This window comes from Bombus vancouverensis, chromosome 1, assembly GCF_051014615.1.
Source record: "Bombus vancouverensis nearcticus chromosome 1, iyBomVanc1_principal, whole genome shotgun sequence".
In the NCBI taxonomy this organism is placed as follows: domain Eukaryota; kingdom Metazoa; phylum Arthropoda; class Insecta; order Hymenoptera; family Apidae; genus Bombus; species Bombus vancouverensis.
The window spans coordinates 15266363-15278630 of NC_134911.1; the positions used below are offsets into that span (position 1 = coordinate 15266363).

General features: G+C 44.4%; 1 protein-coding gene across 1 annotated transcript in view; it reads right to left on the reverse strand.

Annotated features, from left to right (window-relative positions):
• The window catches only part of Pdk1 (Phosphoinositide-dependent kinase 1), a 407695-nt gene that overhangs the window by 253998 nt on the left and 141429 nt on the right, over nucleotides 1-12268 (reverse strand). The window contains exon 3 of the mRNA XM_033327851.2: nucleotides 5266-5304. Coding sequence (XP_033183742.1) covers nucleotides 5266-5304 — 39 coding nt within the window. The remainder of the gene's footprint in view (nucleotides 1-5265; nucleotides 5305-12268) is intronic.

A 12268-nucleotide genomic window follows, 5' to 3' on the forward strand; every position in this document is an offset into this window, starting at 1 on the left:
TCTCTTGGCGTGGCCCCGATCGAAAAAAAAAAAAACTCCGACCAAACTAGAAAAAAGCATATCGTGGTATCATTTTATTTTAGAGCGTGGAAGATGATTACGGAAGTTTATTCGTAGTTTGGAGACGTTTGGATTGAAAGAAGAAAGTTCTTTTCTACTTGGTTACAGCTCATTTAGATCGAGCATCTTTCCAGTTTTATGCGACTGTTCCACGTAATGGAGGTAGATCCACGACATCTTGCCACTGCATTCCCAGCAATTCCATTCGTACTGAAGATCTGTCAAGTCTGTTTATGCAAAGGCAAACTTCATTCTATGGGTCTACGTCGCAAACATCCATTATCGAGTCGAAGCTTGAATCACGCTATGCACTTAATCCCTGACAGAGAATCAGCCAGTGAAAAGTTAAACAAATGCATCTACGTCACACCTGAACGTACTGCACGTCACAAACAGCGACTATTGGAAAAAGAAGTTGGACTAGTAGACCTCGGCTATTTATAAAACAGCTCGTTTCAATGATCCATCAAACGCGGTAATGGAAATGGGAAATATGGTAATAGTAGAAGAAGTTTCCTGATGTTCGAATTCTGACAGTCTGATCTACCACGTAAAAAACGAATAACAATCTACATTTTGGCCAACAAGTTTAGTCGATTACGAGAAAAGTCACAGCTTGTACGTTTACGATAAGTTCATTAAAAATTCTCATCTATAATAGTCAGCGTCGACTAAAACTAATATTGAAAATTTTCAAAGGAAATTCTATATGCACGTCGAAGAAGTTGAAATCCTATTACTCGAGCTAGCAAGAAGAGCTGGAGAGGACTTTGTTATCGGAACTGGTCGCACTTATCCGAACTGCCTGATCCTCCGATCTGTTCGGATAAACGAGGTTCCAATGTTCGAAGGTTCGTTCAGAAGCTAAAGGGCCGGAGAAAGAACGCAGGCTGGGACTTAGCCACGCGTGTATACAGGAAAAGGGGGACAAGATCGAGCATACGAGGTGCAGAAGAAGGGAAGTCGGTGGCTTCCCTCCGGAAACGACGTCTGAAGGCTAACGTTAGCTCCGCACAGTTTACGTGCCTAACCTGGAGGAAGTATCTCGAGCTGGGCTCACCGGTCGTTTTCAGTTCCACTTCTTCCCCCTTGCGGAATAGATCTCGGCGTCCTCCCTTCCTTTCCCTCGTCCTTGCTAGACCACTGCGAATCGTGTTATAGCGTCTGATGTTATTTACAAGCTCGGCCGACCGCGCCCCAACGCAATTAAACCGGCTATTCTTTCGTCTCGAAGAAATTACTCGCGCCGCTAACCTCGCCGTCGCACCGCCGCTAAATTGAACGACGTTCTGGATCAGAGATTCGCCGGTGATGCTTTTTTTCCAGATGCGGCTCTTTATGACCAGAACGAACGTGTCCCGACTCTTATTTGCTCGAAACGTTGCTGAAAATGCGGTGGAACAGCGGGAGACAAAGTCACGAGGCGACTCCTGCTGTTAGATTACCGGGTCTTCCAGTCGAGGTCGGAATTTTAATCTTTTTTTCGCTGCTTCAAGAGGAACAGGTGGAAGACAAAATTTAACGAAAGTACCCGACAACCGCGGTTAGGTCTTTGACACAGTTTATAGAGTCGATTCTCTTGGAACGATCCAAGTTAGCGGATGTTTATGTTTCTTTCGCGAGTTCGTTCTACACAGTTTAACGAACGTTAAATTCTTGAAGAAGAACGTCGAACGAATTCTGAGAGTTATTGATCTGCGTTAAGTTCAATGACAGAAAAGTGGTACAAATCGTGCCTTTAGACTAACAGATTATTATCGTTATTAATAATAATATTGAAACTCGTAATTCTGTTAGAATATCGGATAATAACACGTACGAGCTTCACAGCTGTGGCAGGTACAGCGACGATGATGACGCGTCGAAATTTCAGTAATGAGCTATCGTCAATTATGGATGTTACATTATTAGCTTGCTTTCGTAGTAAATGATACACGGGTCCCAGCAATTTCTATAACAATATAATCACGTAGACTCTTCACGGTTAAAAGTTTCAACGACGATCACGCGAGAGCCAAAAGACAATCGTTTCGGCCGCCGTAATTCGAATTTAGAGCTCCACACGCGTGCCCTCGTGTACACATTTGTGGCTACGAAATTTCCACTCCGTGAATCTCTGAACAGAAAGCGTTCGATTTGCCTGTCAAAAGCTACAGCGATCGCGGGAACTGCTGATAACGCGAAGAATCGAGTGGGCAGCGCGCTAATTACAGCCAATTAGCCGAGCCGATTCAGCGATGACGAAGAAGCGTGTTAGTCGAGTCGTGAACCATGCCGTTTTAAGGGACGATCCTTCAATTAATCATTAATTACCTAGACGGATAACTTTAACCAACGAACATGCCTCGTCGTTAATTGACATCGATAGCTCACGCGCGATTCTTCGAATGGCTGGATTTTTAGAACAAAGAGTATCGTGAAGACGAAGCGTGGGATGACTTCAAGGGAAAAGCATACGCGATCCATCATGGAACTTTAGTAAGTAATTACCATAATTTTGAGGATTAGTAGATTTTAACTTGGCAAAATTCAAATCTAGTTGACTCAAAGTTAAGATTCGTGCGGGCCAGTGCCTTACGAATTAACAACCGCGTCGAACACGGGAGAAATCGTCTCTGGAAACGGGCGTAGATATTGATGCCAGAGAGGATGGGAAGAGTAACGTGTTATACGGCGGACGGCACTGCAATTAATTAATAATTTAGAGGTAATTGCGACAATTGTCGGGCATTAATGGAAACGTAGGTAGGCGCGTCCCGCGAAGGTAATGTCGTCACGCGGTGTGGTCACCGTGTCACGTCACGGGACTCCGGCGCGGCGCGGCGTGGTCCGTCACGGTCCGCGGGAGGATCGTTATATTAATTTAGGGCTAGCGCTCATTAAAACTTAACGATAGCGCTCGTTATCCTCGCCCGATAACGACGCACGTACCGATTATTATTCAGCGATTATATCGTGCAGCGTTTTGTTTCGCCTTCGTTACCGTAGTCCAAAGCAGAGCAATTATTACGGGGCTCCGCTCTTTTCCCGGCCACGGTGTCGTCCCCTTTAATTCGCCTTCGTACTCTTGTCGAACCTCGTATCTACAGTTGCGTGTACCACATCCTAGTCCTTCAACAACGGTTGAGAACGGGAATATTAAACATACAGACTATATTCAGGGTAACTGTCTTATAACTCCGAAATCAATGATATTTTGTAGAACAAGGAGAACTTTCTCGCTTGTTTCGACGAAAGGATTCTGAAGTTTGCCATCAACATTCTGAAACACCTTGTATATGTCGTATAACGCCATGCGTTATTATTTGGAAGGAAGGTGAGAAACAATTCCAACAGCTAAACATTACCAAAAGGGAAAGTGACGAATTCACACATTAGCTTTGGTCATCTCAATTTGAATAACGACAGAATCATCAGGCGCAACGATCCACGTGGGCTCGTTCGCCACATTTCCTTCTATACCACGGTTTGACGCAAAGGATAACGATAAGGAAGGATAACGAAAAATCTAGAACGACAATCAACGATTAGTCGTCAGACTGAACGAAACTAACGGGCGGCTCCATTATTCGAAAGTAGAGTGGAAGAAGAGGTGAAGAACTCTGGCGGAAAGTTCGCCAGGACTTTGCCAGAGAACGACTCGCTTCGGAGATTATCACGTCCTCTCTGAGCTGTTCCCTCGGTTCTCCATCGCCCTTGCTCTCCTTTAATCCCCGTCCCTTAGCGTGCAGCTCATCTTGCATTCTACGAGGATTAAGGCTGACGGCATTCCCGGGTTTAATAAGTGTCGCCCGAATGACGTGAATTAGTCCAATATGTCTGAAGCTGCTGGTAGCAACAATTCAGGCCTGCTGCATCGCGTAATTAAAATTACTCCGCGCGTCATACTTTACGTCAGGCCCGCGCTACCTGTCGCGAAGAGGCAAGGAGAGGGTGTCGCGTCGTCCCTGCAGTAATTGAAGGCCCACGATAGGGTGGTGAGAACGTCTTACCGAGACTTCCTTACGACGGAGGATGCACGCGCCAAAAATCGCCCCAGATACCAGACGTTTATGGTTCGTAACCCATTTCGATAAATGTGAAACCTACGTGATTCAGAAAATCCATAGCATTCGTTTATTATACTCTGACAATAGACAACTTGAGCTTGATCCATCGTATTTTCTTCTCACTGAACTTAAACAGCAAGCTTTAAATATTGTTCTGTAATCATTGTTTAATTGCAAATTCTAACATCGACGCAAAGTCCCTCTTATTCCAATTTTTATATCTATAAAGAAGAGAAAGAGAAATACACCAGTTATTATATCAATTCATTCGTCGTATCAAAAGGCATGGTTTAATCTGTTCTTCGTTGAAAAGTGCAACGCTATTCATCCCCTAGTTAGGTCCAACCGATTGGCAAGCCTGCACCCTCGCAGGGAGAATGGCACTCTTAGGGGCTGGCCTAGTTTCGGCATCGATGCGCTGGTAATTGCATTCGCCGCTCGGTGCCGAACGTGCGCGAGTCCTCGTCGAGATCGAGCACAGTCGGATATTTAATATAAATCGGGCGAACGGCGATATTGCGGAAGAGGAAAGGACGGGAGCAATGGCGTATTCCTGCGCTGCGGATGCAATCTCGACGCATCAACGGGCAAAAGTGGGTCGTCGTGGAAGATATTTTTATGCGGCCAATTTTTAACCACTTCTCGGAACTGAAACTGATAGCCGATCGATGGAAGTCGACTCTCCAGCCAACAAATCGATTACGATTGTTAACGATTATCATTTCAATTTAAAGGAAGTGATTTTTCTCTTTCAGCTGCCATAATAATCACTTCTCTCGAATATCAAGTGAATCGTTCGAGGCACAAACCATGGCTTGTTCATTTTTCATCTGTTAATATCGAATAATAATATAAATTGCATCTTTCTGATCTGATTCTTCTAAATACGAGAACGTTACTTTTCAAGTGAAAAGCATATTCTGGAATGAAATTTCATCCACGATACCGTTAATACGATCCCCTTTATAAAACGACAGCTTTTTTAAATGTTAAGAATTCAGCACTTAAATGTTCGAATACCGAGACAATTAACAATACTCGATCATTGAACTTCAGATTGCACGATATAATAAACTGAGCATCATTCGTACCTGTGAACCCGAACGTCATAAAAAAAGAGATACTCGTAACGGAAGATTGTTCATTTTGTACTTACCTTGACCGGCGAATCGTCCGGCGTCTCGCATTCCTCCAACTGAAACGAAAAAAATGGAGAAAGACACGAGTTAATTGGTGTTGCTTAACGGTGGAGGGCGCGTTAAATTTAGCGGCACGCATCGCGTTCAGATCCGGTTACGAAAACTTTCCGACGCGTCCGCCCGGTTTTTTTCGTGGTCATCGTTTTTATTTTCAACCGTCGAGAAGGACGCTGCGTCAAACGTTGAACAGGCGATCGACCTTTTGGAAACGAGAGCGGCACGTTCTCGGGGAACGACTCGACGATCGCATGACGATCGATTGAATGTCGAAAACGGTCGAGCACATGCTTTACTACGCAGTATTCTGGCGAAACACGAAGTCGATATCGCGTATTCACGTTGTTGCTGATACACATCACCGAGAATCCTGTGATATACGCACATACAATGATAAAGAGAAAAAACATGATAACCGATAGTTCACCATCTCCAAGAATTTAATATAACAGAAATTTAATATCAAGGATATTATTAGTTGAGATTCTGATTATAATATCGCGTGACATTGAACAAAGGTTTGTCAGTTTTTCATTTCGACGTTGTTATCGCTCTATCGTCTTTTTTTACTAAGGAACATGTATACAGCAATTTCTCGTGATTCTCAATAAATTACCCGGCTAAGTATATCAGGCTACGACTCATCGAGTTGATTCATCGCACGAACGACTCTGAAAAGTAGAGAACTCCTACCTTGCTAAGATCTTTTTCCATAGGGAAAACAAAATCGACCGAATTTTCGATTCAACAACCGTCGCTCTGCTCGAGGTGGACGAAAAGCGAGAAAAGGATGGGGGAAAAAAAGAGATCGGAACACGACGTAATATTTGCCGGCGGTGAAAGAATTTGATGAGCATGAATTCTCCCGTCGCGGCGCAACAGTCACGTGCAAACGTCGGAAAGAATTCTTTCTTACACGTCCCTTGATCCCGCGTCTCTTTCATCGTTTACGACGCGGCGCGGCGTGACGCGCCAACTCGCGCCTTCGGCGCCAGCGTGCAACGGCCCTGGCCATTGGCGCGTGGCGGTGCTAATGAACTTCGAGCTCACGTTTTGCGCAAAACACGTGGCATCCTCACGATGCATCGGACACGCGCACACTGTTTTCGCCGTATCGCCAACTTCGCAATATTCGAAGAATTTCGAACGACTCCTAAGAAGAAACTCGCAGAATTTTGTCGACGCGATGACAAGAGAAACGAGATGTCTTGAACCGGAGCTTCATCTGTAAATCTAGTCGATTTCGATTTTGTTCGTGAAACGCTAACTGCGGTTGCGACGATTACTTCGATCTCAAAAACTACCATCAAAAGGAAACAACGTTGATACTATCACGGGTGAAATTTTACACTGATAAGGATAAGAGAATGAAGAAATTAAAGAACACGATAAGAGAACTATTTGCTCGAATAATACTCGTGTGCTTGGAAGATGATCGACAGTGGCATTTAGGGAACGCGATTTTCGATTAAAAGGTTTCGTTGATTCATCGAATTTTTCGTGCCACGCAAAGGATTTGGAAACAAATCTCCACCTTTTCTGTATGTCCAGTCGTTGCTGGACAATTGTCAAATTAACATCGAATCGCATGATGTTGCATTTCTCCCCTTTCATGGGAGAAGTACGTAGTTAGGTACAAGCTCGCTCGTTCCTGACGGGATTGGATAAATCCTCCGAGAAAATTTCACGTTGAATAGCCTTGGAAGTCGACAGCTGAATATGGCGGTGACAAATGCCCACAAAGAGAACCTGTATACATTCTTCGCGTAATTTCCAGACTCTCTGGAAAAATGAACTCGATCTTTTTCATTCCAGGCATTCTCCCGTTCAGGTGACTTAAAGTTAGCCATTCGTAGGACCATAATCCAGCATGTATCACGCTTAATGCAGAAGATTTCTGAATATTATGCCGACCGAGCCGAACGTATTACTGTTACAGAAAGTCACAGATATTTATTAACACTTTAGGTCATTCCAAGATTACGAGAGGGTCATCGAAGTTGCGTCGCTGATGGTCAAGGTTGTTTGTTATTACCACAGTCGTGTTATTGGTAATGATGAATCATAATAATTCGAATAAAATCTCATGTTTATCTCGCCCTGCCCCCAAAAATGGAACGATTTCGAATATCCACCCGAGTTTATAAAAAGCAAGTTAAGAAAGACAGGAAGAAAAAACGAAAAAAAAGGGTTTCATTCGATGGATTTGCATATTCTGATGGTCAGATCGCAGACGATCTTGTTTAATTTTACACGAAGGAGGTTTAAAAGAGGGTAATCGAAATGGGTCGACGGATTTCCGCTTCCCTGCCATGTTCTCCTCCCTTTTTTTTCTTTTTTTTTTTAATTAGTGAAACCACTTTTTACGATTCAAACGATCGGCGGTCGAAACAGGAGCGTTTGCTTTAATTCTGATCGCTATCTTCGCGTAATATTTTTATTACAATTTAGACGCAGGTACTCGGGTGAAAAGGGCTTGATCGCATGCGAAATCTTTAATTTGGTCGTTGGTTCTGCGTTCATTTCGTTTCGTTGATCGTTCCAGTGGTTACTTTATTGACTCGGCGAAATCCAGCGTAGAAATTCGAAATTTTCGAGGTAAGGACAACCGTGACAAGACGATAATGCAAATTAAATTGACGCGAGTCCTTGACGAGAGCCAACCCGATGACGGCCTGGCTGTCGTTAAACAGTAAATTACCTGTAAACGCGTAATCGACGTAGCGCGACGGGGGAACGTCACGGGACTCCCGTTGAACGTGAAATCGCTCCAAATTGTCGGGAAATCGAGGCAAAAGCAACTTTGTAACCTTTTTCCGTATTCTTCGTGATTATCCTCTGATCACCGGATGTGACCACGCCGGTGAAAAAGAAGCAAACGATGTAAAAAGTGTTCTGATGTATCTACGGTAGCTTGCTTTTGAAAAAAAAAGAACCGTCCCTTCGGCTACACGGTGCTACTTTCTGATTTAAAAACACGATTTGCGCGGTAAATACTTTTATAATAATAACGAGTTGAGCATATCAATTCAATTCAGACCGCTCAAAAAATAATACGTCGTGCAATTTGAGCTATAAATCTTTAGCAAATGTGTTTATTGGTCTGTGTTTTGTGCTCGTTTCTGAAGAAAACAATCGGAGTAGCCAAAATGACGCATAGGCGAGCATCAACAAAATGCGGACATAACAACATCGAAATTATGTCGCATCATACGTTCTCCTGTCGGCGCTTTGAACAACGACGTAGTTTCTCCATGCGGCGCGTGGCGGGATGCTAATGAACCCGTCGTGAGTCACGTTCGAAAACACAAAAGAATGGATCCACACGAGCGTTGAATTCTGACTCGAAACAGCGATTTGCAAATTGTCGCGGCATTCGCTATGACTGTTCTTTCGAACGCGAGCACGTGCGCCGTTTTTCGCTTTTTCAGCCTCTCTCCACACGGTTCCACTTCTTCCACGTCTGGTTTACTTGATATCGTCGTTGGCTGATACGTTCGCGTGGCTCATCGATCACCGCTCGATCGTTTCGCGATCTTGCGAAATCAGTTCATCGAATTGATGAAATAAACCGAACGCAAATTGTCAAATAGATGCAAGGGATATGTTACCGTTCGCATAATAATTTTCTCATGGTAATCGTGCATTTATCTATCGTTTTATTTAACGAAATTCTATAATCAAGTTGAAATCAAAGCTAAAAGGATACTTAGAGCGTAGCTTCAAATTTTTCCGCTACGTCCTTCTCAACTTGGTTTCTACCTTGTTTAAATTTTAAAACACGAAGTCGCAAGTATAAATATCACTCATTTACCATGCGGAAATTGCTACGTGAAGACACGACATAGCGAACTGTCTGGCAGCTGACTCTGTACTAACCGACTCATTCCCCTTATACAGCTATCGGACGACTACGTACACGGATATTCCTTAATTTATCGAAACTTAGCCTTGCCGCGTTTCTTTTAATTTGAATTACAAACATTATGATTTCGATCTGGTTCTTGAATATCCAACCGCAAATTATCGTATTATCCCTTGGTTTTTTTCTTCCGCCATTAGCAGGAAGAGGGATGAAGAAACAAAAGGACAAGAACGTAGGATAGGAGGGGACACACGTGTGGCAGGTAGGTAAAATAATCACTCGATCGAGTCGAATTAAAGAGAATAGCTGGAGCGGGCATCGATCTCGGTTCGGTTAGCAGCCGTGGCCAGCCGGTGGTAATTAATCAGCGCGCGCGCGGTGCACGCCGGTAATTAGAGGTACCGATCGACGGGGCAATTAATACGCCTCTTAACCGCGATCGGCGATCGATCATCGAAATGTTATTCGCCGCCGCGTGCGCCGCAAGGGAAGAATGCCGCATACCGAACGTAACGGTATCGGATTAGTGCGAATTAAGCGGAACGACGCGTTGGTGTCTCTTTCTCGAAGAGGCCATCAGGTGGTTTTCTCGTTAGTGATTTATCGGTCGCGTACGCACCACCAGCAATAATTTCGCGGTAATATCACGGTGATCCATGGCCGGGACGTGAGCCTCGCGAGCATACTCCGATCGCCCGAGATTTCTCCTGCTCGTCTCTGCTTGCCTTCGAACGTGTAAGAAGGAAATTGAATATCTAACCAACGAATGTGCCAAGTGTTTATGGCTGTTTGGATGGATGAATAATTTCCTGGTTGGAATTCGCTTTTTCGGATTAAAGGTAATAGTTTGACGATGGTAATTGGAAATTTATAGCTGCGTAAATTAAACGTTCGAACTTCTTCTCCCTACAAAAGGACATACTGCAGCAACTTTTACTTTATTGCCTGTGGTAGAGCGAAGATTACGAGTGTAAAAGGGTATAAGATAGTTTCCATACGAAAGATTCAGTAGATTATAAATCTACAGAGATATTCTCAGGACATATTGAGTTACTTCCACCTAAAATGACACTGCACTCTTCCTTCATCTCCTAATTTCGAACACTCGACCCTTTCACGCAACTCTAGTACTCGAAATTCAATTACCCGCGATAATCAATCGTGCGAAATTCCAAATTCGAAAGTCCTGACAACGTGTTCGTATCGCCAAATATATCTGTCATTCAAACCGAAACCTCGGAATTATTTTGTACATTATGTACATAGGATTCATGTAAATTATGTACATAGGACTCATTCGACTTAGCACTATCTTTCTGGTTCTGATTTAGCATGGAGAGCTCTGAAATTAACCCAGAGCGTCTCCTGAAGCGACGGAACGGCCGATTAAACGATCTAAAATTCCATCGCGTTAATCGCCGTCGAAATACTAGCAGGTGGCCCGAAACGAGTCGAGGGAGCCGGAGAAACGGTGATTTGGGCGGAGGAGAAGGTTACATCTAGATGGCGTTAACGCGACAATTTTCGGGCAAAACGAGTAACACGATCGACGCGAAACTCCATGGACGGTGCGTCAAAAACGTCGGGTCGCTTTTGATAATCGCATTCACCGGAGACGAAATCGTCGTGTCATCGTGGCACCTGGCGTTTTCCAGGCATCTCCTCGTCACGTCGTTCCACCACGTTCCACAGAAATAATTAATTTCAATCTTGGAATGCCTGGTCGGAACGGACAAAAGCTCTTAGCTTGTCGCGAACTTTAGTCGCAGCCACTTCCGACGAATGACCAGACCAGCCGTGAAAGAGAGAAGAAGAAACTCCTTGCATCGCCCAACGTCGTCTCTTCTTTTTTCTTCCATTCTTCGCTTCGTTTTGTTTTAATCTTTCTTATACTTTCTTTTGCCGTTGGTTGCATCCGGTGAAAATTCAACGGATACACCGTTTAACCAGTTTAGGATCGACGTTGCGTTGACGCAACATTTCATTTGCGATCTATTTTCGATCTACGTTGTCGAATTGTGTTTTTTAACACCGCAGCTAAACGAATACTCGACGATTATTAATTCAGGCAAACTTATTCTTCGACTACCGAGACAAATTCCGAGGACGAGTTTACGAAGACCAACGAACTCCACTTCATCCTCTCACGATCCAGTTCTTCTTTTTCAATGACGTCATTGACAAGCCCACGCGATGTCAAGCCCAAGGCATAACGAACACGTTCATTCAGCAACAAAAGTCAGCCGTTTCTTTACGAACCACGAAGTAAAAAGTGCGCGGTATTCAAAGGTCAAAACATTCCACCGATTCTGAAAGCGATCGAACGATAAATTTCGCGAATCCTTCCACGTCAGCCACAAAAGGCTATTGTCCTGTGGCATTTATCCTTGGTTGGTGTATTCGCGACTGGAAAGCCGAGGGGATAGCGGGCCCCGGTTGTTTTCTAAAAAAATAACGGAAACTACCGGAGGAATGTGCGAAAGGAAACGCCGAAACGTCTTTATCGCGCCTTTCTCTTATTCCGTCTTATCTGTCTCTTTCCCTCCTTGTCCTCCCGATCTTCTTATTTCTCGTTCCTGCCACGTTCCTTCACCGGCTTCCTCTCCATCTTCCTCTCTTTCTCTCTCTCTCTCTCTCGACGCGTCTGGTTTGCTCGCGCATAACGCGCGCGCGAGATTCTTTTGGTCGCGAGTTCAAAAACCTCGGCGCGCGTGCGGCTTCCTCCGGAATGGCCGCGTGAACCACCAATTACCAGCAACAGAGAGAGAAGGGACGTGGATGACGCGTTGCAGCTGCACCACCGTGGCTCTCGTTACGGCAATTTCGCGCGATAAGTTCACGGCAACGAGAACGCACGAAAACGCACGAAAATACTCGTGACTCGCGATTTACCGTACATCGGTTGCCCGGCCGCCAGGAATTCGAACGGCACGCGGTCATTTAATAGCCTCGATCCACTGGCTTCCTGCTATTTCCTGTCGGTGCCAATTGTAACTTTGCTCTTTGTTTTGAATTAATATAATAGCTACGCGCCGCAACGCTTTGCCGATCCGGTCGTATAATAGTTTTGAAAGCTACACCTCAATTATCCTTCCACC